Source organism: Leucopleurus acutus (genome assembly GCF_964270905.1).
Source record: "Leucopleurus acutus genome assembly, chromosome: 7".
In the NCBI taxonomy this organism is placed as follows: domain Eukaryota; kingdom Metazoa; phylum Chordata; class Mammalia; order Artiodactyla; family Delphinidae; genus Leucopleurus; species Leucopleurus acutus.
The window spans coordinates 93818064-93845398 of NC_139150.1; the positions used below are offsets into that span (position 1 = coordinate 93818064).

General features: G+C 46.6%; 1 protein-coding gene across 6 annotated transcripts in view; it reads left to right on the top strand.

Moving 5' to 3' along the window:
- The window catches only part of SECISBP2 (SECIS binding protein 2), a 39499-nt gene extending 18007 nt beyond the window's left edge, over nt 1–21492 (top strand). For all 6 annotated transcript variants that reach the window (XM_082843608.1, XM_082843609.1, XM_082843610.1 and 3 more), the window contains 8 exons: nt 255–387; nt 7741–7907; nt 8594–8732; nt 10366–10489; nt 11124–11344; nt 19439–19593; nt 19932–20124; nt 20575–21492. In XM_082843608.1, the coding sequence (XP_082699734.1) occupies nt 255–387; nt 7741–7907; nt 8594–8732; nt 10366–10489; nt 11124–11344; nt 19439–19593; nt 19932–20124; nt 20575–20678 (1236 nt within the window). In that variant the 3' untranslated portion in view covers nt 20679–21492. The remainder of the gene's footprint in view (nt 1–254; nt 388–7740; nt 7908–8593; nt 8733–10365; nt 10490–11123; nt 11345–19438; nt 19594–19931; nt 20125–20574) is intronic.
- The last annotated feature ends 5843 nt before the right edge of the window (nt 21493–27335 follow it).

Sequence of the window (27335 nt, forward strand, 5' to 3'; positions counted from 1 at the left end):
GATGCAGACGTGTAAGTGGTTTAATTAAACCAGTGTTATGAAAGAAGGAGGAGAAAATAAACAACCTTGGTGGTAATATTGGCAGATAATTTGGAATTGACTGGGGTTTTAATTAATTTTTTTTAATTTTAAGATTTTTATAGTCCCTATATCTGTTTTATCTTATTAATTATATGATTTTTTATCATAAAATGAAAAGCACAATTTGTAAAATATAGTATTATAAATAAACTTCTGATTTTTGAACTTTTTAGAATAATTTTAAAAGTAGTGGAAAGAAGAGCCAAATTCCAGTACAGTTGGATTTGGGAGGAATGCTAACCGCATTGGAAAAGAAGCAGCACTCCCAGAATGCAAAGCAGTCCTCCAAACCAGTGGTGTTCTCAGGTAAAAGAGTCTTTTCATTTCAGACAAATGATTGAAGTCTTTTTCAGTAGACTATTTTGTGACTGTTTTTTCTTGTAATCAAAAGTTGTTTATATATGATCAAAATAATGTGGTGCTGGAATAAGGATAGTTATAGACCAGTAGAATAGAATTGAGAATCCAGAAATAAACACACATATCTATGGCCAGTGAATTTTTAACAGGGTTGTTGAGTTCATTAAAAGGACAAAGAACAATCATTTAAAAAATGGTCCTGGGGCAACTGGATTTCCACATGCTTAACAATGAAGTTGGACCGCCAACCTCACACCATATACAAAAATTAACTCAAAATGGATCAACAACTTAAATATAAGAGCTAAAACTTGAAACTCTTAGAAGAAAACAGAGGTAAATCTTCATGACCTTGGATTAGGTGATGAATTTTTAGAAAGGACACCAAAAGCACAAGCAACAAAAGCAAAAATAGATAAATTGGATTTCATCAAAATCAAAAACTTTTGTGTACCAAATGACATTATTAAGAAAATGAGAAGACAACTTATAGAATGGGAGAAAATATTTGAAAATCGTATAAGGATTTAAGATCCAAATATATAAGAACTCTTACAATTCAGTAACACTCATTTAAAAAATGGGCAGAGCTCTTGAAAAGACATTTCTCCATGAGAAGGTATATGTACGGTCAATAACATGTGAAAAGATGCTCAACATTGGTAGTCATTAGAGAAATGCAACTTAAAACCACACTGAGGCAGTTCTTGAAACCTACTACGATAGCTCTAATCAGAAACATGGAAAATAACAAGTGTTTGTGGGGATTTGGAGAAATTGGAACTGTTGCTGATGGAAATGTTAAATGGTGCACTTACTTTGGAAAACAGTCCCATGGTTCTTCAGAATGCCAAATAAAGAGTTGTCATGTGACTTGGCAATTCCACTCCTCTGAATGTATCCAAAAGAATTAAAAACAGAGACTCAGACACTTGTACACCAGTGTTCATAGCAGCATTATTCGTAGTAGCCCAAAGATGGAAACACCCCAAATGTATATCAACAGATGAATGGGTAAGCAAAAGGTGGTATATACATACAATGGAATATTCAGCCTTAAAAAGGAAGGAAATTCTGTCATAGAAAGTAGATTAGCGGTTACCAGGGGTTGAGGGGAGTGGGGAATGAGGAGTTATTGTTTAATGGGGATAGATTTTTATTTCGGGGCATGAAAAAGTTCTGGGTATGGGTAGTGGTGATGTTTCCAACAACGTTGTGAACGTAATTGATGCCACTGAATTGTGAAGTGAAGAACGGTTAAAATAGTAGTTTCTATGTTATATGTATTTTATCACAAAATTTTTAAAGTTATTTAAGTACGATGATATTAAGAAATAGGTCTTATTAAAAGGTGGGTTTTGGGGACTTCTCTGGTGGTCCAGTGGTAAAGAATCCACCTTCCAATGCAGGGGATGCAGGTTCAATCCGTGGTCAGGGAACTAGGTTTCCACATGCCACAGGGCAGCTAAGCCCATATGCCAAAACTCCTGAGCTCAAGCATCTCAGCTAGAGAGCCCATGTGTCACAAACAACAGAGCCCACGCACCCTGGAGCCTGCGCGCCACAACTAGAGAAGAGAAAACCTGCGCACCACAACTATAGAGAACCCTGCACACTGCAGCAAAAGATCCCACGTGCCGCAACTAAGACCCGATGCAGCAAAAAATAGATAGATAAACATTAAAAACAACAACAACATGGGTTTATGGGTTTTCCACTTGATGTGATGACTTGGTGTACCTAAAAGTCTTACGTAAGTGCCCTGTACAGGTTATAAATCTTCACCAGATTGAAATGAATTACCTGCCTGTCCATGGGAACGCAGCGGGTGGCAGTGTTGGCTTGGTAGTGATGCAGTCATTCTCTCCTCTGAAACACCTCTTAGAGCCAAGATAGTTAAAATTGGCAATATGTTATACAGAGAAATAATGCACATTTGCCACCATAGTCTTTTAAATATGTTTCCCTCTGAGGCAGTTTATTTACTTTAAAAGTGAAAAATAGGTATCCAAGGAAATGGTAAAGAAGCTTACTTTTTTTGGTTTCTGAAGCATTTTAAAGCAATTTGTGGACATCATGTCATTTTACTTATAAATACCTCAATCTGCATCTCTAACTGATGGTGATTTTATTATGGCATTAATCCCAGAAAGGATAAACATGATTTGTCTCTTCAGGGGAGGGAGGTAGCATTTTTTTTCTTTTGAAAATTTTCAAACATCTGGAAAAGCCGAATAAAATCATGCAGTGACCACCCATGTACTCACCATCTAGATTCTAATTTTTTTCAATCTCGTAATTTTTCCAGAGGTCAGCAAACTATGACCTGCTGGCTGCTGGCTGTAAAGTTTTATTAGAACACAGCCAACACTTGTTCATTTAAGTATTATCTGTGGCTGCTTTTGAGTTATAGTGGCAGTTGAGCATTGCAGTACGCATATGCTCATTAGCCTAAAATACTTGCTCTCTGGCCCTTTAAGGAAAAGTTTGCTGACCCCGATTTATCCATTCATCAATATGTTGTTTTTTATTTTTGCTGCATTTAAGGTCGATTGCAGACACCACTGTATTTTACCCCCAAGTGTTACAGCATGCATATCATTTACTAGAATTCAGTATTTATTTATGGCTCTTCTTTTCCTTTGGAGGTAAAATATGCATTTAGTGACATGCACAGATCTTAAGTGCACCATTTGAAGCCTTTTGGCAAATGTGTAACTGTGTAACGTAGACTCGTGGCTATGTAGGACATCGTCAGCACCCTTGAAATTTTCCTCAGCCCCTTCCCATTCCAGTCATTCCCTGCTGCTACCCGCAGGCAACCATGGTTCTGATTTTTTTTCTGCCATAGACTAGTTTGTCCTTGTTCTAGAACTTCATGTAAGTGGAATCTTAGTATATGCTTCTTTGTGTAAGTTTTCTTTCACTCGACACAATATTTTTGTGACTTACTTACACTGTAGATGTATGTCAGTAGTTCTTTTTGTTTTTTATTGAGATGAAATTCATGTAGCATAAAATTAACCATTTTACACTGTACAATTTAGTGGCGTTTAGTACATCCACAGTGTTGTGTAACCATCACCTCTGTCTAGTTCCTAATATTTTTATCACCCCAAAAGGAAACTCCTACCCATTAAGCTCCCCATTTTCCTCCTTTCCCCAGCCCCTGGCAACTACCTATGGATCTGCCTATTCTGACATTTTATATAAATGGAATCATATAGTTTGCGACCTTTTCTGTCAGTCTGCTTTCACTTAGCTTAATGTCTTTGATGTTCATCCATATTCATGTATTTTATTTCACCAGTGTTTGTGATCGAATCATATTCTGTTGACCACAATTTCTTTATCTATTGATGGACATTTAGGCTGTTTCCACCTTTTGTCTGTTGTGGATAATACTGCTGTGATTATTCATGTACAAGTATTTGAGTGTCTGTTTTTAATTCTCTTGGGAGAGTGGAATTGCTGGGCCACGTGGTATTTAGTTTATAAATTGCCAGACTGTTTTCCAAACTGCCTGTGTACCATATTACACTCACCAGTAATGTATGAATGTTCTCCTGGTTCCACATCCTCATCAACATTTGATGTTGTTGGTCTTAATTTTAGCCATTCTGATGGGGGTGGAGGTGGGATTATTTTGAAGCTGAAAATTCTGAACACTCTCTGGCAGATGATTTTATATGGGCTGCTGAATGATATAGTCAGCAGTTTCCCAAATAGCCTTCTCATGGCTACAGCAGAAGTAAGTTTTAGTGAGTTTCATAGTGACCTTTATTAAAAGCCCAGAGTACAAATTTAAAATGTCTGAATGCAGTTAATTTAGCCCATGTACAGTGTGGCTGAGGCACCAGTCGACGGTGTGTCCCTGAACCCAGTGTTTCTTTTTCACACAGTATCCCCAGGATTGCCAACAATGGCACTGCCTGGGAGTGAGCTGAAAGTGCAGGTTCCAGGAACACCTCAGAAGTGGTACACTAGAACCACTTGGTATGGGAAGGGCAGTAGGTGTTTTTAACAAGCACACAGTGGGATTTTTTGTTTTGTTTTGTCTTTGTTTTTCACTTTTTTGTGGTGGAAAATTTGAAACATAATCAAAAGTAGAGAGAATATGATGAATACTGCCACCATGTGCCCATTACCCAGCTCCATCAGTTAACAACATTTTGCCAGTCTTGTTGCATCTGGAACTCTACTTTTTTTTTCTGAAGTACTTGTAGACATCAGGTCATTTAGCCTGTAAATACATCAGTATCTCTAATTGATGGTGATTTTATTTTTAATTGAACCACTCTGCCATCCTCCCGTCTAATAATATTAATGATTATTTCTTGCTAGCATCTTGTATCCAGTCTGTATTTAAATTTCTTTGTCTCAATGATTTTGGTAATTTTATTCATTTCAGGATCCACAGTTTTATACATCACATGTGTGAGTAATTCTTACATATATCAAAACTTGGGACCACTGCCTTCTTAGATATTCCTCAAAGTTGCTTTTCTCAGCTCATCTTCTGTTTGGTAAAGGCCTGCAGTGTTGGCCTTTCCAGAGAAATCTGCAAAGTGCTTGGCCAACCGCTGATTCTGAAGAATGTAGCTTCTTGGGGAGCCTGCAGGGAAGTGTGTAAACTACTGACTGAGCATTCTAGATCTCCAGTCAAAGGTAAAAGCAGGAAAAGTGAGGGAACTACCTCTGAGGCTATATGAGGTGGCTATTTTGCAACTAGTTTCAAGTTGGACCTTTTAGATGCAGTTGTGTATGAAGTACATAAACAGTTTTGCAAGGAGTGGGGGCCTTCAATCAGATGATATTTTTAAGTATTTGAGGTTGTCAGATTGTAAGATTGGGAAATTGGTAGTATTGAAAGGACATTTTGGTCAGAGATCCCAGGAATACCCAAATACTGACATGTCCATCACCTTCCTTTTTGACATCAGTAATGGAACCATTCTTTGCAGAAAAAGTAAAAATTAGGTAAGAGGAATTCAGGGTTCCTCTTTATTTTAGATGAGCCAGTACCAAGTACCCCTATGTGGGGCTTTTGTGCCAGAACACAACTTAAATCAAAGGCCTTTGGAGGCTTATGTCTATTCTGGAGCCCAAGTCAGGCCTTCCCAACTGGCTGGTCAGATTAAAGAGGAGGTGAATGCTTTTACCAGCAGCATAGGGAAGAGTAGCCCTGGCCACCTAGCAGACGGTGTGTTTAAGATACGTTTCTTGTAGACAGCATATAGTCGGAGCTTTCTTTTTTATACAGGCCAACAATCTCTGCCTGTTGAGTGGGGTGTTTTACTCATTCATGTTTAATGTAATTGTTACTTTGGTTGGATTTACTGCTGTTGCTATTTTTTTCTGAGTCTTATTTATTCTTCTGTTCATCCTTAACTGCTTTATTTTATGTTAAATATAGAGTACCATTTTGATTCCTTTGTTGATTTTTTCCTTTACTTTAAAAATCCTATTTTCTTAAAAATAAAGTGGTTGTTTATAAATAAGTAAATTAAGCAATGAATTCTGTCATTGTTTATCTAGGAATATCTATATTTTACATTCATTTTTTGAAGGATAGTTTTGCCGGGTATAGAATTTTTGGTTGACTTTTTTTTCTCCCAATACTTTGAATGGCATTCCATTGCCCTCTTGCCTCCATTGTTGACAGTGAGACGTCAGATATTACTTGTTTTGTTGTTCCACTTTCTGTGGTGAGTTGTTTTTCCCTTGCTACTTTCCATAGTTTTTCTTTGTTTCCACCTTCAACAGTTTGACTATGATATGTCTAGGTGGGAATCTCTATATTTATCCTACCTTTGGTTGGGTAATGTTTATCCTATTTTGGCTTTGTAGATTAAAGTTTTCATCAAATTTGGGAAATTTAGGGCCATTATTTCTTCAGAATATTTTTTGTCTTTTCTCTTTCCTCTCCTGGCACTCCCATTATATGTATAGTGGTATGTTTGTTGTTGCTCCACAGGTCTCTTGAGGCTGTCTTCATTTTTTCAATCTTTTAAAATCTTTAAAATTTTTCTTTAAATTGAATAGTTTCTATTGATTTATCTTCATGTTCACTGATTTTTCTACCATCTCAAATCTGCTACTGAGCCTTTCTCCTTTGTTATTTGTATTTAATGAAATCCTGTGTTTTCATCTATTCTCATAGTTGCCTTGAAGTCTTGGTCATCTGTGTCCCACAGCTGGGAGCACTCAAAGACAGTTTCTGTTAACTTCCTTTTTTCTTTAGTATGGGTCACACTTCCTTGTTTCTTTGGAAGTTTGAAAAATTTTTTGTTGAATACTGAATATTTCAGTTAATATATTGTAGCAACTCTGGATTTGATTTTTTCCTTCTGAAAGTAGTGATTGTGCTGGGGTTTTTTTGTTTTGTTTTGTGTAAGGAACTGCCTTGGTCTGAATTTGGTGGCTGTCTTCCTCACAGTGTGTGGTTGTTGATGTCTCTGCTCAGTTATTTTTTTTTTGTTTTTATTTTGGTTTTGGCTTGCCTTTCCAGGAGTCACCCCTGTGTCTACACAGCACTTTTAAAACATATTCCAAAATTAAGGAGGGTGGGTAAAATATATTTGGAAAAATACTGATGGTTGTTGAAGCTGGACAGTGAGTACCTGAGTTTGTTGTTATACATTCTCTTTTTCTTTGGTATGTGTTTAGAAATTTTCCTAATTAAAAAGTAGGGGGAAAGTATGAACAAGTTAACTATTTCCTTGGGAACAGGAACAAGGTGGGAAGTAGAACAGAACCATAGTATGCAGTTGAAGTGTACTGAGTAGTGATTGTGGTCATGTATTTACACTGTGCAGGGAATTTAGGAAAGTATGTTTATGTCTAGAAAACTCAAGAGAATCAACTTGAAATATAACTAGGATTTTATCAGGTAGTGAGGTAGAAGGTATGCATAGGGAAGCCAGTGGCCAACTCCTGCAAAGGCAGTGTCAACTGAAAATGGTGGAGTAAAAGGCATCTTAAATCTTAAGTACAAGCTACCTGGAAAAATTCTTAATCAAAAAATGAGACCCACACATCATCAGATTTTACTGAGCAACATAGGAGATTTGATTACAACATAGGAGATTTGATTACAACATAGGAGCAATATAGGAGATTTGATTACAGGGATAGGAAGCTGGTTCTCTAAGGGACAATTTAATGAGGATGAGGAAGGTTGTGGGGATGGGCAGGCAGCATAAGGAGCCCCTGAGACAGATCTGCAGCGAGCCTGCCCTCTGGAGCCAGGCAGGTGGCGGGCAGCAGCCTGAGCCATGTGTCCCTACTGTGTTGTAGTCGGGGCGGTGCCCGTCCTCTCCAAAGACTCCATGTCAGGGAAGAAGGGCCACCGCTTTGGCCAGGTGAAGACCCCGCACAACCCCTTAGACTCCAGCGCCCCCCTGATGAAGAAGGGGAAGCAGAGGGAGGTCCCCAAGGCCAAGAAGCCAACCTCGTTGAAGAAGGTGTGTGGTGTTTTGTTTGAAATTGGGCGCGAGAAAACCTACAGACTCTCCTGTATCTGTGTTACTCCTTTCGACTCTTACATTTTTAGATTTTAACCTTCACTCTCATTTGAAACTGCTCTTGTCAAGATGGGTACACGATTTTCTGAAAGATGATCCCTTGCTCTTCCCACATGGTGTGCTAGAGCGAGTGAAGCAGGGTGCCTTAGCTGCTGGAGGGGGAGGCCTTATTTGTTTATTTTAATGCTTTGGAATGACATGGACAGAAAACCAGAAATGGGGGAGTATGTTCTCATTCACATTTTTTACCCTCGTTCTACCCAAGGCAATCTGTCTAATGCTCAGATTTGGTAAATATTGGACACTTCCTGGCACACGTTCTTTGATTTAATTTTCAAAGCAGCCTGTGGAGTGTGGTGGGTCTCAGATGGAGGAAGGCATGTCTTGCCTGGGGCCAGGTAACAGTTGAGCTGCACAGTTGCATCAGAGCCCAGTTCTCACATGCCCTGCTCTGTGCACCCAGGGGGAACATGCTGCTCCTGGGCTGTGGGTGAGAGGGTGGGTGGGGAGTAAGGGCACAAACAGGCACAGTGCCAACCAGCTTAACTTGGGTGGCTTATTTTGCAGAAGAGCTTATTTTTAAGTGCAAGTATTTAGATGTTTTGATCGTTTATTTAATTTTAAAGATTATTTTGAAAGAGCGGCAGGAGAGAAAGCAACAGCGTCTCCAAGAAAATGCTGTGAGCCCAGCTTTTGCCAGTGACGATGTGCAAGATGGAGAGAGCGGTGGTGACGACCAGGCCCTCGGGCAGCCTGACCCCTCAGGTACCGAGTTCTGTTGGTTTGCTTCTTAAAGAATCCTTCAGCGGGGGCGGCCGTATGCACAGCCAACTGTCTGGGCTTTGCCCAGCCCTTGCCCCTGTGTGGTAAAAGCATGTGGGCGTTGGGCCTTGGGAATGCAGAAGTTTTCAGTCTCCTAACTTGACAGTAAGAGGACGTCCCTATGGGCAGGTGGAGCTTCTGGTGCCTCTGCTTCTCAGGGGTGAGAGGGACAGAGGGGTGAGGCCCCTGAGTTCGATCTGTGTGACATTGGATGGTCCTCGCAATTTGAAGTGCCATGAGAATTAACACCATTAACTGCAGAGCTGCTTGCCCACAAGTGTGAGACATGGTGTCATATAAGAAATGGGTTAAGTAAGCATTTTAGTGAATTATACATTCAGAACAGTACACAAATCAGAAGCATATAGCTTGAGGACTTTATACCAAGTTCAGAATTGTATCAGCCCCACAGTCCCCATGATTCCCGCTCAAGGCCTCAGCCCTGTCTGCAGCCCTACCCGTGAGCTTTCAGGCTTTGTTCCAGTGGAATCTTGTAGTGTGTGCCCCTCTGGCCAGCAGTATATCTGTGGCCTGTAGAGGTAGTACCAGATTGTCATTGCTGCATAGCATCCAGGTGTACAAACGTGCCAGGTGGCATGGGAGTGTTGTGGGCGTTTCCACTTTGGGGCTATTAGAAGCACAGGTGCTGTGGCAGCGTGGGATGTATATAGGGGACGTGAGCCCCCCTCCTGCTGGCATTTCCCCGGGGTGGATCTTGGGGTTGGGTCCACTGCCACCCAGCCTAGAGGCTCCTGCCATACAGGCTGCCAGGGGTTTTACAAGCTACGCCTATGGGTGGTGGAGAGGCCAGCCACGGGACATTGTCTTTCCTGGTGGATGAACTCCTTCCTCTGGTGATGTTATTGCACTTGCACTTTGGAAGTGTCTAGAAGTAATAATTTGAGTGTTGTAAGCTGTTATTGAATCCTGTCTGATGGATTTAAACACACCTATTGTGGCTTTCCCAGTTTAGATGTTCAGCTTCTCTTTTAAGGGTTATTTGATAAAGGAATGGTTTCAAGCATTTGCAAAAAAATTGAGAACTAATAAACCTGCTTTTAAAACTTACTGATAAGAACTTCAGGTTAAATTTCAAAATTAAAAAATAAATTTGGCCACTGAAACCACACATTTAAAAATGGTTAGGGAATTCCCTGGTGGTCCAGTGGTTAGGAATCCACGCTCTCACTGCCAGGGGCTCGGGTTCCATCCCTGGTTGGGGAACTAATATCCTTCATGCTGCGTGGTGTGGCCAAAAAAACCAAAAACAGTTAAAATGGTAAATTTTGCAAATATTTGCCGCAATAAAAATAAGAAATAACTAAATAAGGGGCGGGGAGGCACCTCTAGGCAGTGCAGAGAGTCGCCCGGTTCTTCTGATTTCCCAAGCCATTCCCATCACTCCTCTGCCTGCTGTGACACTCGGTGGCCGTGTCTGGATGTGGCGGCTGTGTGCCGCTGAGTCTGGCTGCTCTGGCGACACTGCCGCTGTTGAGCATTCCCTGCCTCAGTCCCCGCAGTCTGTGTGTGGAGCCCTAGAGGGGCCATGCTGTGACTTCTTTCTCTAAAACTCCAGGGGGAACAGAAGAGTTGGTGTCCTGTGCTTCTGAGGCAGAGAGCAAGTCGGAAGACCAGCTGGGAGCTGAGCCCCAGAAGGAGGTGGACGCCTGCCCCAAGATCCACAGCCGGCGGTTCAGGGAGTGAGTGAGCCTGGCAGCTGTGCCTGCAGTGGGGCCTGGGGCACTGTGCTCACTCTGACACTGGGCCTTGAGTTCTTCGCCCACTGGCTCATCTGGGCCCCGGTGTTTGCATCCTCCCGGTGGAAGGTGGCTAGGACCTGGTTGTAACACATGCCAGGGCTACCTAATCTGCTCCCGAGAGGTCCTAGTGCCGTGATGCCAGAGGTGCCCTTGAATCCAAGCTGTGGTTGGGGGAACGGGTAGTGAGGTGACAGCCCGTTGCATCTGGGTTCCCCTCTCGTTGTGTAATTTCTGTATGTAATTTCTTAGGGCACTCCGCCTCCTTCCCTCCCACTTCTTCAGGATAGACTCTCCAAACATTTTTTTTCATGAGGAGAGGTGCCCGGGAGTGGCTGCCCTGGGGACATGGGGCCCAGAGGTCTTTTGTCCCTTATAGTTAGGGCTGGAGAGGATGCCTCCATCCATACCTTTCATAACATCCTATCAGGAGTTCCACCTTTTTGACTAGTATTGCTCATCAAAGTGTGATTTCTTGAAAGTGGCATGCTGTCCCCCTCATCTGAGGTGTGCCAGGAGCAGTGCGCTGGAGTGTCGCAGCCAGTGGAAACGTGACTGTGTCTAACGTTTCTTTCAGCTACTGCAGCCAGATGCTCAGTAAAGAAGTTGACGCTTGTGTTACGGACCTGCTGAAAGAGCTGGTTCGTTTCCAAGATCGTATGTACCAGAAAGATCCAGTCAAGGCTAAGACCAAACGCCGACTTGTGTTGGGGCTGAGGGAAGTTCTCAAACATCTGAAGCTCAAAAAGTTGAAATGCGTCATCATCTCCCCCAACTGTGAGAAGATACAGTCAAAAGGTAAGGGCGCTGTGGCGTCTCTGGCGTGTGGCCCCCTGCAGTACACACCCTCTGGCTGCCACACACGCATCAGCAGCTAAGGGGCACCGAGGCCTCGGCACCTCAGTTTGTTTCATTTTCTGTTAATTGAGTAATTTGTTTCCAGAGTTTATGGGATCAGCCAGTGCATTCCTCTGTGAGGCAGGCTGTGGTCTTCACAGTGTGGCTCAGCTGGCCTGCGCAGGCCTCTTGTGGTTACTGGTCACTCGCACCACAGAGGCTTTGTGACTGGCAGCTAGGCGGTCCCTGCATTGGGCTTTTGTCCGTTTTAAATGTGCTTGCTCAGTCTGTGACTAACTCATCTGTCCACTGATTAAAGATGGGTTTGTTGGGCTTCCCTGGTGGGACAGTGGTTGAGAATCTGCCTGCCAGTGCAGGGGACACGGGTTTGAGCCCTGGTCTGGGAAGATCCCACATGCCACGGAGCAACTGGGCCTGTGAGCCACAACTACTGAGCCTGCGTGTCTGGAGCCTATGCTCCGCAACAAGAGAGGCCACAACAGTGAGAGGCCCGCGCACCGCAATGAAGAGTGGCCCCTGCTCGCCGCAACTAGAGAAAGCTCTCGCACAGAAATGAAGACCCAACACAGCCAAAAATAAATAAATAAAACAACAACAACAAAAAGATGGGTTTGTCCAAGCACTTGGCCATCTTACTGATGCTGGAAGGTTGGTTCCGTTTTTCGGGATGTGATATGCTGGGCGAGGTGACCGACAGATGGACATCTGTGACACCTCCCATTGGCCCTTGGGTAGTCCATTTTGTGTCCTCCTCAGGCTGCGCAGTAGAGGGGTTGTCAGTTAAGAGCAGAATGCCGTCACTTAGACACTGGTCCTCCATCTTCGTGTAAGTGTTCGGAGTCCTTCTCTGGTCCTATTCCTCTCTCCTTCAGTGTAAACTTCCACTCGGCTGGAACTGGACTTTGAGGGATCCAGTCCAGATCCTAGCCCTGAGCTTTTCTGGTTGCTGTTCCAGTCTGAAGACTTGAGGTTTCCTGACTTGCCTGCAGCACCCAGGGGCACTAGGGCAGCAGCTGGACCTGCTCATTGCCAGCCCAGTGGGCTTATCCCCGTCCTAGTTCAGGGCAGGTCCAGTCCCAGCCATCAGAAAGAGGTCTCGGGACCTGCCTATTCGGTTGTGTGCTGGCAGTGTCCCCACCACAGTCCCATGGCAGGCGCTGAACTTGAAATGAATCACTCCTCAAGCTCTCACCCGGCTGCCTGAACCTCTTAAGGCAATGGGTGCATCGGGCATTCTGCAGCTTCTCTCCTGGAATCGTTCCAGGCTCTGTGCTTCCTGTGCAGCTGTCGTCCTGGGGACGGCCTCCCCCATCTCCTGTTGGGGTGTGGTGTTTAGTGGCTCTCGTGCACTCCTTTGTCTCGGGGTGTGCACATCCCCCAGTGGCTTATGAGAGAAAGGGTACATGGCAGCACATTTAGAAGATGGTGCTTGAAATCCAGGCTTTCTGGTTTCTGACCTTTTCCCCTTTGTTCTCCCTTATCTCTGGAAGCTTGTGGGAAATTCCTTGTGCGCGGGGTTCTGGGAGGTGGGGCGGTTTGCAGGCAGTGCCCTCAGTTCTCGGACGTGCTGTTGGGTTTGTGCTCTGAATCTCCCTACAGTTGGTCCTCTCTAGGCTCTTCCTGGAACCATGTTGCTCAGATGCTGGGCCTCCTGCACTGCTGTCCTCCTGTGACTTTTCCTCTTCCTTTCACCTCTTTCGTTTGGTTCTGTTTTCCGTAAGGATTCTTCAACTATGTCTCAATCTTTCTGTAGAGGTTTTTATTTCTGCTATTATTTTTAATTTCTGGGAGCTATTTTTATTGTTTTCTGAAGTTTCTTTGTGTGTTGCAGCTGCCGTTCCTCTGTGGATGTGTTTCCTCCCTGAGAATAATAGTGATGTGAGGTTTCCTTCTCCCTGCATAGCCTCCCTTCCCAGGTGGTTTGCTGTTTTGATCTCATGGTGGAAGTTTCTGCAGATACCGGTGTCTGCTATCTGTTTGTCGTTTTTTTTTTTAATTATTAAATTTTTTTGGCCACACCGTGCAGCATGTGGGATCTTAGTTCCCCAACCAGGAATCAAACCTGTGCCCCCTGCATTGGGAGCACGGAGTCTTAACCACTGGACCACCAGGGAAGTCCCCTGTTTGTCTTTAACAGCTATTATAGCTGACTAGAAATCTGGGGGTGGGGCTGGCATTTAAAGGCTTTGAGCTGCATTTGAGGGCAGTGGTTCTCAAACTGTAGTGAGCATCAGAGACACCCAGGAGGCTGGTGAAGACACAGATTCCAGAGTTTCTTCCTGAGCAGGTCCAGCAGGCCCCAAAATTTGCATTTCTAGTAAGTTCTTAGTTGCTGCTGTGGATGCCAAGCTAGAACCTCTGCTGTAGGATGACAGCTGGGCTGCTGCTCTGTCTCTCTGACTCCATATTCCCTGGGGAAGAACTCTCTTACCTCCTGCTGGGAGTCTGTGACCTTGTCCTTACGCCCACGGTTAGAAGTGTGGGTCCCAGTGTCCCACAGACCTGCCCATCTGCCTCACCAGAGGCCTGGCACTGGCATGTCGGCTGGGTGAAGTGGGTCTGGACATCAACTTGCTGTCACCTCATCTGAACTTCACCCTCTTTCTGAAGTGCCCGGTGCTGCCTGTTAGCTGCCAAGCTCTGGGGATTGAATTCTAGGGTGTAAATGGCTGGGTCTAGGGGTTTTCCCATTGTTGGCTTAGGTCAGCTGAGTCAACTGTTTGCATTTCAGCTTCCAAAACTTTTTTGCTCTTATCTTGCATTCTCCTGTGGATTTTCACCTTTAAAAGACAAACCAGGGACTTCCCTGGTGGCACAGTGGTTAAGAATATGCCTGCCAATGCAGGGGACACGGGTTTGAGCCCTGGTCCAGGAAGATCCCACATGCCACAGAGCAACTAAGCCCATGTGCCACAACTACTGAGCCTGCGCTCTAGAGCCCGAGAGCCACAACTGCTGAGCCCATGTGCCGCAGCTACTGAAGCCCACGTGCCTAGATCCCGTGTTCCACAACAAGAGAAGCCATCCCAGTGAGAAGCCCGCGCACCTCAACGAAGAGCAGCCCCCCGCTCGCTGCAACTAGAGAAAGCCCACATGCAGCAACAAAGACCCAAAGCAGCCAAAAATAAATTTTAAAATTATAATAATAATAAATTTAAAAAGACAAACCAAAAAATGGGAATGTGTGTACTCAGTTGGCAGTCCACCTTGCTCTTTCTTTAAGCCTCCACTCCTCTGACTGTGGCAGAGAATGGAGCTAAGAATGTACTGATGGACATCTCAAGGATTTGTTACTCATTTGTTTAATCATCCGTCCCTACATTGTTTTTTTTTTTTTTTTTTGGCTTTGAAGCATAAAGAACTCGATTATGTGTTTTAGGAATGTTTATTCCTTGGAAAAGATAGCCAATAGATTGTCATCATTTTACATGTAAAATTTAGTATTACAGCCTGGGATTATGTTAAAATACTGTATTGCTCCGAGTGGCATTTTTCTGATAATTCTGAACTTAAACTTTAAATGGAAATTGTTTACCTGATTGAGCATTTGCTTGTTTTAAGTTGTCTTCCTGTGGAACTTTGAGAAGTCGGCACTTGGAGATGCTTTCAGCTCTCACTAGTAACGTCGGCTGGGAGCTGGGCTGAGCAAAACCATCTTGACTTGGCTGCTGTGTCGGGGAAAGCAGGGCATGCTTCCAGTGTCCTCCCCCAGGGGAGTCAGAGGACGCGCTGAATTCCCTTAAAACGAGATGTGACAACACGTGTGAAGTGTGATGTCATCTACCAGAGAGGCTCCTTGGGGCTGGTCACATGGGCACCCTCTGCCTGGCATGTCCCCACATTCCAGACTCACAGAAGGAAAGCTGGTGTTCAGTGTAATCCTCATATGCATTTTGGGTACAGTAGCCACTCTTCGTAGTTGGGGTGACAGGGATCCTCCCAAAGCCCAAATTCAGGGACCAGAAGGGTCAGCCAAGTAAGTTGGCCTTTTTATGGATGGCAGCTGTTGGGCCGGTCGCATTATAGCTCTTTTCGGTACACTGCTGTAACAGCCTTTGTGACCAGCTCCTGGGTTGGGGTGGACACAAGGCAGAGACAGACCCTTGAGTGAGAGGCCATGGGGCTGATGTTGAAGAGACTCGGTCAGCCTCCCATGGTAAGCTGAAAATATCTCACTGTAAGGAACACAGCCATCGCCTCACCTCTGGTCCTGTCTCCCCCTTTTCACCACCTGCCCAGAACTGTTTTTTCTTTAAAGTTTATATCCCCAGAGATTTCATCCTCATCTTTGATACTCTTCAGGTAGATCTGGGGCAGGGGGGTGGGCAGATTTCAGGGATATGGGGCTTAACCATTAATCCCCAGTCAAACCAGCTGCAGAATGAGTTCCCAGTTCCCTCAGAGCAGTAGGATGTGCATTTGAGAAGTTCCTCTTGAAAGAAGATTAGGTAATCATATATAATTAGATACCAGGTGATAGGAGATCTTGGGAAATTTTTCCTTCCATGCAGACGTTGTGTGTTCACTCAGGAATTGGTCAGTTTCCAGAGGAACCGGGGCAGTGCCATGCTGTAACCTCCTTTCAGATGCTAGGTTCAAACAGCTCACCATGCAAGAGGGCAGGATTCAGTGCTTGTTACTTTCCTTTGGGAGTAAGTCCCCCCAGATACTTCCCACCACCCAGAGGCAACCACCATTGCCATATTTTGATGTGTCCTTGTTAGTCCGTGTGTGTGTGTGTGTGTGAGTGTGAGATCTGGTGTCCTGGATCCCATTTGTGCCTTGCTCTTTTTAGTATCACAGTCTGGCTCGGGACACTCCCATTCTTCTGGCTGCGCAGTCCCGGGCTGATGGTCACTTAAGTTGCATTCAGATTTCTGTAGCCGTAAACAAGGATGCACCTTTCACACTGTAGTTTTTTTCTTTTTTCTTTTTTTTTTTTCTGGCCATGCTGTGCGGCATGCAGGATCTTAGTTCCCCAACCAGGGATCAAGCCCACACCCCCTGCAGTGGAAGTGCAGTCTTAACCACTGAACCACCAGGGAAGTCCACACACTGTTGTTTCTTACTGAACATCTCCGTAGGTACATTCCTAGAGCGAAACGGCCTGTGCACTTACCAGGTTAACGCACATGCCACGCTGCCCCCCGGGGACACTGCAGCCCCTGAAGCCGGGCTGCTGCTTCCTCCTGGCCTCCCCACCCTCTTGGGAAGATTCTGTTAGCATTTTCTTATGAAGGGAGGTTGAGCACCTTTCCACTTGTTTAAGGGCTTGGCATTTTCTGTAAATTGTTGATTCTTTACCCATTTGTCTTTTAGGATGTCAGTCTTTTTTATATTTATGTATACCTTTTTTTAATAAATAAGAGCCCCTTTGGGTAAGAGTTGTAAATATTTTTGTTTTGTCATGTGTCTGTTTTTCTTTAAACCTTTTTTGGCCATTCAGAGACTTCAGGTGTGTACATATTAGTATTTTTTATTCTTGTTTTTATTGCATCTAGGTTTTGTCATTCATCGACCTTCCTGCTCCAGGATTATTAAAGATTTTTTTTCTTAATTGTTTTTTTTTCCTGGTTCTTCCATGTTTTCATTTTTGTTTAGGTTGAATGCATTTTAGTCTAAGATGGATCTTTGCAGAGGCTGACCTGCTCGCTGTCCCTTCTGCACCTTCTCCGGTGCTTCAGAGTGCTTTTGCAGACCTGCTCAAGCACCACGCATTTGGGTCGTTTCTGGACCTTCCATTCTGTCGCTCTTCATCCCCCGTTTACGTTTTTGTAGTTTTATAGCAAGCTTTAATACCTGGCGATGCTAGCCTGACGTTTCCTTTTTCAAAAGGCTGTTCTCATATTATGTATTGGGTTGGCCAAAAAGTTTCTTTGATTTTTAAGTAAAAATAAAAGACACATTTTTCATTTTCACCAAGAACTTTATTGAACAACGTATTCACCCTTTTGTTCCACTACCTTCTGCCATTTTTCAGGCAACTTCATAATTCCATATTCCCAAAACTTTTTGAGCAAAGAACTGTCCCGGGTGCCTTTTACAGTCTTCCAGGAAATGGAAATTTTTTCAGTCAAGAGACTTTTGTAAAGACTGAAATAAATGGAAATCTGAAGGTGCAATGTCTGGTGAATACGATGGATGAATCAGAACTTCCCAGCCCAGCCAAGCTGTAACAGTTTTTGCCTGGTTATCAAAGAAACATGCAGTCTTGCGTCATCCTGATGGAAGATTATGCATTTTCTTTTGACTAATTCTGGATGTTTCTCAAGTGCTGCTTTCATTTCGTCTAACTGGGAGCAGTACTTGTTGGAATTAATCGTTTGGTTTTCCAGAAGGAGCTCATGATAGAGAACTCCCTTCCAATCCCACTGTATATACACCATCACTTTCTTTGGATGAAGACCAGCCTTTGGTGTGGTTGGTGGTTGTTCGTTTTGCTTGCCCCAGGATCTCTTCCATTTCACATTATTGTACAGTATCCACTTTTCATCACCCATCACAATTTGTTTTAAAAACGGAACATTTTCGTTACGTTTCAGTAGAGAATCACATAACGAAATACAGTCAAGAAGGTTTTTTTGCTTATGTGGAACGCAAACATCAAAGTGATTAACGTAACCAAGCTGGTGCAAATGATTTTCAGTGCTTGATTTGGATATTTTGAGTATGTCGGCTGTCTCCTGAGTGTGGTATAATGTTGATTGTTCTCAATTAATGTCTTGATTTGGTCGCTATCAACTTCAACTGGTCTGCCTGACCGTGCAGCATCAGCCAGCGAGAAATCTCCAGCACGAAACTTTGCAAATCACTTTTGACACATTTGATCAGTCACAGCACCTTCTCCGTACACTGCACACATCTTTATTTTGCGTTTCCACCTTTCTTGAAATAATAAAGCATAATATGCCGAAAATGTTGCTTTTTTTCTTCCATCTTCAATATTAAAATGGCTACACAAAAATTCACCAATTTTGATGTTTTTTTAAATGCATGCTGATATGGCAGCTGTCACAATACAATCTAACAAACTTGTTTCGAATGAAGTTAAAGACATCTAAGTGCTACTGGAGACATCTTACGGAAAAAAAGAATGAACCTTTTGGCCAACCCAATATTTTTTAATTTCTCAAAAAAATCCCACTTAGAGTAAGTTACAGTACAAAAAGTTTTACATTAACATAAAATTGACATGTGATCATATTGGATCATTCCATCCAAGAGCATAGGTGCCTTTTGTTTAGATTTTCTATTGTGTTTCACTAGCATGTTGAAGTTGCTCTATAAATCTCTCACGTTTCTTGCCACATTTATCCTTACCTGTTGTAGTGTTTGGTTGCTGTCATGTATAAAGTCATTTCTTCCGTTTTATGTTCTAGCTGGCTGATGCGTGTGTGCATACTGGTTTCTGCACTACTTGTGCACACGTCCAGATGTGATCCTCCTGTTGGTGGTAACTTGTCAGTGCTGCTGGGTTTCTGGCTTCACAGGCATGTCACCCGCATGCAGGGCTCCCTTCACCCTCTCTGCTCTCAGTGCCACCCCCGCCCCACTCCTGCCTGGCTGCTGCTTCGCTGGGAGGCAGGGTTGGAGGTACTCAGTGACCTCTCTGAGCTCTGGATTTCCATCTCTTAACTGGGGTGCAGCCTCCCCCTCAGGGTTTTGTGAGGATATAGGAGCCAGTCCACACGAGGCCGTTAGACCGAGAGTGGCACGCGGTATTCAGCAGATACTTAACCAAGCCTTCATTTTTCCATTACGCACAGCACCAGCACCAGATGTTGACTTGATGTGGACATGTTTTATTGCTTTTAGAAGTGTCTCTTGGAGAGTTGCTTTCTTCCATGTGGCCTAGAGTAGTAGTGTACTTGCACCGCAGTGACTGGCTCTCTCCTGGTCAAACCTGGCCTGGTACACTGGCTTGAGTAAGGAAATAGCCAGGAGTGTCACTGTCGGGAAAAGCCCTTGGCGGCCAGTGTCACCAGCATGCTCGTGTGATGCACTTCCTTGTCATTTTCATTGTCCTTTGACCAGGTGGGCTGGACGACACCCTGCACACCATCATTGACTACGCCTGTGAGCAGAACATCCCCTTTGTGTTTGCTCTCAACCGCAAAGCTCTGGGGCGCAGTCTGAACAAGGCTGTTCCTGTCAGCGTGGTGGGGATCTTTAGCTACGACGGGGCCCAGGTGAGATGGCGAGGGGGCGCCGGCCTATCTTGCTTGTGGGAGGGAGTCGGGAGGGATGGTGGTTGTCTGCACTTCCACAGCACAGCAGCCCTGAGCCTCAGGGGCCCCCGTGTTGAAGGCAGCAGCGTTGGTGGCCTTCTTTCCTTAAAAGCATGGAAGTGTGATTCCGAATTTAGGTCCAGGCTCACTCCTGCCGCAGAGGAGCCTTAAGCAGGCCTGAGGTCAGCACCTGCTCTTCCCTCGGGCAGCACCGCAGGCGGGCATCACCCTGCTTCCCCGTGGAGGGCACCATCGCCAGTTTGCAGGGGATGTCACCTGTGCTCTCGTTTCTGCCCAAGGACCAGTTCCACAAGATGGTCGAGCTGACGATGGCGGCCCGGCAGGCGTACAGGACCATGCTGGAGAATGCGCACTGGGAGCTGCCGGGAGAGCCTGGGCCCCTTGCACCCGCTAGCCCGCCCACGCAGGGCCCCAGCTGCTCTGCAGAGAACAGACCCCTGGCCCCTGCCGGAAACGAGGAGCCACACTACAGTGAGTGCTGGGGGAATGGATTTGGGGTTGAGCCTCCTCTAAGTCTTCATCGACACTGATTAAAAAGGGTGCCCAGGAGAGCAGCATGGCCACTGTGGCAGGACCAGCTGCAAAAGGCCCCGTTAAGACCCGGCCCTTGTTTAAGAGGTGGTCTCAGACTTGGGACGGCTGGTCAGTGGATGTCTCAGACAGACCTCGGGTCAGATGGCACCCAAACAGAGGGCATCCTTGAGGACAGCTGTATCCCTGGCGGGCGGTTGTCAAGGCCAGCGTGCGCCAAGGTGCTTGGTGCTGCTCACGAGGGGGTTGCAGTTGGGGACTTGGGCTTGAGTCCTTGCTGGGCCCCATCTAGGGAGCTGGTTCGCTGGGCAGGCCACATGCTGCTTGCTTTCCAAGAGACTTCCCTGACTGTCCCTGCCGTTCATCAGCTGTGCACTTTCTTGTTTCCAGTTGAAATCTGGAGAAACCATCTGGAAGCATACACTCGACGTGCCCTGGAACTGGAGGAATCGCTGGAGGCTTCGACCTCTCAGATGATGAACTTGAATTTATAAAAGTTCTTTCCTGTGTGTTTGTGTATTTGGGGTAAGGGGCGGGGGCTGAAAGACTTCGGGGTCTTTTTCTTCTTCTCAGTTCTTCGTTGACCTAGTGTGTGTTTTGTATGACTGTTTAATTGGGAAGTTAACCAGTGGTGTTTGTAGGCATCCAAAAGCTGCGAGTCCCATGGACGGGCACTTGGTATGCTGGCGGAAACCTTTTCACAAAGCCTCGGGATGCAGCCTTGGCCCTCTGAGTGCAATATGAGTCTGGAAAATGCTGGAAAAGGTGTACTTGGAGTACTCTGCTGCTAAGGGAACGTCTCTCCATTGCAGAGTAGCTGAGCCAAGTTAGTTTGTGGAAAGCAGCGGGGGTCTGAGGTGATGTGGCTGGGAGGCAGCAGGGTGCCAGCCTGATGTTCCCGGTCCCGGTGACCCAGCACAGCCCTGCAGAAGCCGCTGGACGGGCGCTGTGGGAGCCAGTGTTAGTGCAGGAGCGGTGGGGTGGGGAGGGGTTCCTTTCTCAGGTGGTGGCTTTTTGGCCAGAAGATTTGGGGGTACTTGGAGGGTTTGCTAAAATGAGCCTCAGGAGGAAAATCGGTTCTCTAACCTGTGACCTTTTGACATGAATTATTCCTTTTATTCTTTATTTCGCAAAGAAACAAATATATATTGAAGTTCCTAAATTTAAGTTTTCTGCAAATAATCTGCAAATATTTTTTTTCTTTTGTAAGTGAACATATTTTGAATGTGGTTTCTATCTTAGAGGCCAGAAGGATAGAAGTTTACTTTCATATTTTCCTGTAAGTAAGAGGGCTTATTTATTTTGAATAAAGAGTGATTATTTAATTTCACTGGAGACTCCAGTCATCTTGGTCTAATCAGTGGTCCTGCGTCCTGATACGTGTCTTTTGGGCACTCTTTGAACTGAAGGGGACTGAGCAGGGAGAGGTTTGCTGCGCTCAGGCCTCTTGGGTCTCGAAGTAGAGACTAACCCTTAGAGACTGTTGCTGGACCCGCCTCGGTCTGGCCTGCTGGCGTGCTGATCACGGGAAATGGCAGGAACGAGTTTCACTGCTTTGCACTTGTCAAGCAAGCAAGGTATCGTGTGGGCTTGAAAATACTGTTAGTTGAATTCAGTCATGCCAGATGTACCTCTGAGAGTGAGTGGCCTGTGACAAGCAAATAAAAGTGGAATAAGGAGTCGGAAATGGCCCGCTGCGTGGCCAGGGCTGGCGGCGAGGTGGAGGTCATCTGTGGGAAGCACCAGTCTATCTTCTCATCTGTTGTTCCCGGTGTGTGCCCTGCTTTTCCATACACTTTCTGAGCTGTTTAAATGAGGGACATACAATCTGGTCCACCAAGCCCTCCATCCTGTCACAGGTTTCTCCCTCAGGGCCACCAGGAGGAATAGCAGGGAGGACCCCACCCTGTGTCAACTATAGTAGGTTTGAAAAGTAAAGGTTCCAAATGAACTTATAGGGAGAAAGTTAAATAGCTTGTCAGCTGCATTCAGCAGTCTAGAATTATAAAACTGACAAATCAAAAAATCATTAAGAAATCTCTGCTAGAGATGCACGTTGTTTGTCCAGAGCCCCCAAGGCCTCTGGGTCTGTAGTATTTGTTCAGATTAGCTGAACAAAGTACGTTGGGTTTTTAACATCACATTCATTCAGCTCCTGAGAGGGTTCACTTGTGTGACTTAATGCTGAGTTGCCCTGGTCATGGTGTCATTTTCCTGACAGAGGCCACTGCTGCAGGTGACACAGTGACCTACTCTGTACTGATGGTGCCACAGAAAGCAGGCAGGCTCCCCAAATACAAACACGCTTCACTGAGCAAATGTAGAAAGAACTCTTTATTTTCTTCCAACAGTTCAGAGAAAACTCATCCTCATAATCCCATTTCCCACCAGGACCCTGCGTGTTGACGTTGTGATAACTGCAAGTGTCTGTTTTGTTTTGTTGGGCATGAAAGTGCTCTGACTGTATCCAAACTTGAGGAAGAATCATAGCACCAAGGAAAGGGCCCCAGTCTTGGAGCTATCCACTCCGCAGCTGTGGTGGCTGGAGCCTACCTGCACTAGAACCACAGCGAGGGCCGATGGGTGTTTCACCAAAAACCCTGTCACAGTGCGTGGCGGTCCGTGAGCCAGCTCGGTGTCTGCTGGCAAGGTGGGCCAGCAGCTGGGTGGGCAAACGGGACAACTTTAACCCCGAAGCCAGCCATCCTCAGAAGCCTTGTTCAGAACGGATCCTCTAGGTGACTGGCTGGAAATGTGTGCTGCTCTTGTACGAAGGTACCCAGCTTCAGGACAAGGGGGTCTGGAAACAGCTGTGGTCATGAAGCTGAGGAGACATCCATTTGCTAGGGTCACAGGAGAAGTATAACTTAACAGAGGTTTTGGTTTTATGATAGACTGGCATTCCATTAAAAAAACGTCATTCCAAGAGTGACTGTGACCCGGGAGAGGCACACAGCTGACCTGCTGGCTTTTCCGCTTCATACAAGCTCGGTGCCCAGGCCGTGGCCGCCAGTGCACAGGTGCACACTGGGAGCTTTAGAAAACAGGCCGAAGCTCTGATATTAGTGAGGAATAACAGAGTCTCTTCAATCCATGTTTGTTAGCTCCTGAGTTGGGACCTCAGCACTCAAGGTTTAAGGCAAATTCTTGTCATTTGAAGCCTTGCCCTTCCCTGTCCTTTAGAGTCGAGTGGCTAAGTATGAAGGTGGCTCCACAGCAGTAAAACCAGCAGTTAAGAGGGGACTGAGCTAACACTGGGCTGTTTAGGGGGCAGGGGGCGGCCCCTTTGCATGACATGAAATCAGTCAGATGGTGAGGAGTGACCTGTGGAGCGTTAACAACAGTGCTTCTGGGGGAGGAACCGTCATGCACACTGCCGTCTTAACCAGGGTTTCTGTCTGTAGCCTGTTAACACCTTTTTGGTTTCCTGTTTCTGTCAGGCCATTCTGTCCCATCTAAGCACCTAATTAAAAGAGGTTTCGGCTACTGTCGCAGGTTCACTCAGGGCTCCGTGTTCTCCACTGAGCAGCCCTGATGGCCTCGTCCAGCAGCGGGGAGGCAGCTCACTGCCCTGGGGCATCCAGGGCTGCATGGCAGGTGACGGCAAGGTCGGCTTGGGGTTGGAGTCAGCACTGCCTCCTGGTGGCTAGGTGTCCTGGTTACAGCGTTCCTGAAAGAACAACGTGGACTTCGAGTTCCTGGCAGAACAGGAGGGCCTCGACTCCCCTTCCCGTGTGCTCCCCGTGGGGTCTAGGGTCCCGCGGGAGGGAAGCCTGGTGTGCTAAGCTGTGTCTGGGGGTCGCAGTGGCCATGGGGGCTTCTCGCCAGAACCAACTGGCCCTGCCTGATTTCGGTTTCCTGTAAGGGCCCCACCCTGCGCTGACTCCCTTCCGGGGATTGGCTCCAGGCTGGATGGCTGCGGGTGGCAGGGGTGCAGGTTTCAGAAAGCAGAACTGCTCAGTGGGCCAGCAGGAAGCACGTGGGGCCCACTGGCAGCACGGGCCCCCCAGACCCCTGCCCTCCCTCGGGCCCGGCCACATACCCACTCCTTCCTCCAGCTGTGCATCATGCGGTCGTGTTCCCCGACCACGGCCCTCCAGGTGGCGAGCTCTCTGGTCCACCTCTCCTGCTGGGTCGCCTCTGCAAGACAGAGGCGGGGCTCCAGGTCTCAGCTTGCTGGCCTTCACGGTCCCCCGGGGGCCCTCCACGCACCAAGGCTGTGCTGTGAGCTAGGTGATGCCCCTCTGTAGGGCCGAGCCAGGCCGAGGCAGCCAAGTGGGCAGGGGTGAGGCGTTTACCCCTCGGGCCTCGCCTTCCTGGCTGCAGGGGCTTCCATAGTCAGTGCCCCCTGCCTGCCCTTCCCCGGGCCACCAACTCCCACAGCAGCTGCTCCCCAAGGTCACAGTGGCCCCAGCCGCACATCTCACTGGCCCTTTCTGTGTAGCCAGGAGAGGGGCTAACTCCCCACACCTCACGAGCAATGCAGATACTCTGGGGCTCGTGGCGGTGGGGGGCAGGGGCTGCTGCTGCCTCCCTCGAGTGAGGCGGGAGCTGAGGTTCAGAAACCTGCTCGGTAATGAGGTCTGGCGTCCCCTTACGTCACGTGCTACTCGCCCCGCACTGCCCTCCTTTTGTGTTTGATCCTGAATTTTGAAAATGAGTTACTTGTAGGGGTTGTCAGGGTGGCATGAGTCTGAGAGAGCCATAGCTTTTCTTTGTAAACATAAAAATGCACCCCGTCATTGCTTTCAACTATAGCTCACGTGACTAATTTCAGAAATGGGTTCCAGGGACTTCCCTGGTGGTCCAGTGGGAAGACTCCGGGCTCCCATTGCAGGGGGCCCGGGTTCGATCCCTAGTCGGGGAACTAGATCCTGCATGCATGCTGCAACTAAAGATGCTGCATGCTGCAACTAAGACCCGCCGCAGCCAAAATAAATTCTTTTAAAAAAGCAAGAAAGAAATGGGTTCCAACGACCTGAGTCCTTCAGACAGTAAGTCGAACTAATACCCTGAGCAGAGCTGAGCAGGCCCAATGGTGACGGTACCCACACAACCAGCCCTCGGCTGGAGCTGCCCCATCCCAGGACGACAGTGGGAGGCACCCAGAGTTCTGGAGGAGGGCCCTTAGTGGCCCTTCACTACAGGGGCCCTGCAGGGGCTCCTGACTCAACACGTGCAAATCCAAATCCCAAAAGAAACATTTCATCTTCTAACACATCCTCACCCACCACCACCCGTACCTTCAGTAAACATGGTGGGGTCTGTGGGGAGATAGAAAATACTGAGCTGTCTTAACTGTGCTCATGCCCTCTCCTGGATTTTGGGTCTACTGTCCACAGAGTGACCCAGGTGTAAATTTTCTTGCCATCAGAGTCAAGCCCTGCTCCTTACTGGCTAGTGAGCTGTGTGACCTTGGATGAGTCACTTAACCTTCATCATCTGTGAGCTGCACCTTCCTTATAAGGCAGCTGAGTTAGATGAGGTCAAGCAGTAATGGCCCCAACTGCCTAGTTGCTTCTCTGGCTACTCCTACTTAGCTACTTGCTGATAGTACCGTTCACTTGACTTCTGGATAAGAGGTCACAATTTGTAAGGCACACTTATGACGAGATCATTCATTTTACCTTGACAGCAACAGGCAACGGCATTCTACAGAAACGACAGGAACGGAGGTTCTAGGTGGGAGCGAATATTTGTAACTTCCTTTTCTCTGTAACCCCCACTTAAAGGACAAAGGACCTTTTAAAATATGTACATTTACATATAAACTCTTGAAAAAGGACAAAGAATAGGAGAGGAAACAGTGAAAACCTGAAAGTTGAGAAGCAGAGGGACCAGTGGAAACGGCCCCTGGCAGAATCAGCAGACCCAAGCACACAGGGTCCTAGGCCAGCAGCTGGGAGACGCTCAGGAGCTTGGGCAACAGGGAGTTGGCGCGCAGGCTGCTTCAAAGGCTGTGCAGAAGCAGAAACACGTGGCCCCAAGGACCCTAGCCTCTCTGCACAGCCGGGGAGCTGCCCTGCCTCTGCTCCCCAAGAGACTGTGTTCTTGGAGAGCACAGGACCGGTGACCTGGGCAGCACCCGCACTGAAGGCAGACAGGATGGTGGGCTTTATGTACTGAATGATGAGGCCCCAGCCTCTTGCCAACCTAAGTCCTCACAGATGGCCCAACCTAAGCCCTGGACGGCCTGCTGCTCCAAGTGTGGGCTGTAGCCGGAGGCCCTCTGCACAACAGTGGACGGGTGCGGGGCAGACCAGCCTCCTCACTAGCGCACGTAGGAATCTCCTGGAGAAGTTAACACAAGGTGCTCCCGGGACTTCTGAGTCGCTGTGCATTTCTAACGAACTCCCAAGTAGTAGGAATGCTGCCTGTCGAAAGACTGCACCTTGGGGAGAAAGGGCCTCGTAGGAGGGATCTTTGTGCCCCTCTCAAATGTAACCAACAATCAAGGGTCCCAAGACTTCTGAGGGAAACAGACAAAACCACCAAAAAAGGGCAACTGGGAGGGAAAAGAAAACTGGAAAATCCTCTCAATAACCCTCAGAGAGGGGAGAAGACACCGCATCCACAAGGCAAGAAGAGAATGCACTCATGACAGAACAAAATGAAAACCTCCGAGTAATAAAGTGTGAGAGTGGGATGAAAACTAACAGGTGTGCAAGATAAAGTTGAGAAGAGCTAACAGAAGCAGAGGTGACAGGAAAGAGAAGATGGACCACCCCAAGTAGCCCAACATCTTGGAAAACAGTTCCAGAAAGAACAGGAAATGAAGTGGAGAAAAGTGAATAAGTGTTGAACGCTTCCGAGAGTTGAAGGCGGGGGCTTCCATGTGTGACGGGGCCCAGCCAGGCACGCACTTGCACAGCGCTCAGAAAGTCAGTGGTCACACAGGGTCAGTGGCAGGCTCTCAGGAGCCAGAAGACGGGGCCAGCCTCACACACTAGGGAATGATTTTCAGGCCAGAACTGTCCAGCCTGCTGGACTCTCTAAGTGTGAAGATGGAGAAAAGACATAGGCTCTCAAAACACTGACTCCCCCCATACACCCTGGGTGTGCCAGAAGAGACACTTCACAGAAGAATGAAATCAAAGAAAGGAAGGCACGCCGGGAAACACATCACGAGATCCAACATAGAGGAATGGAAT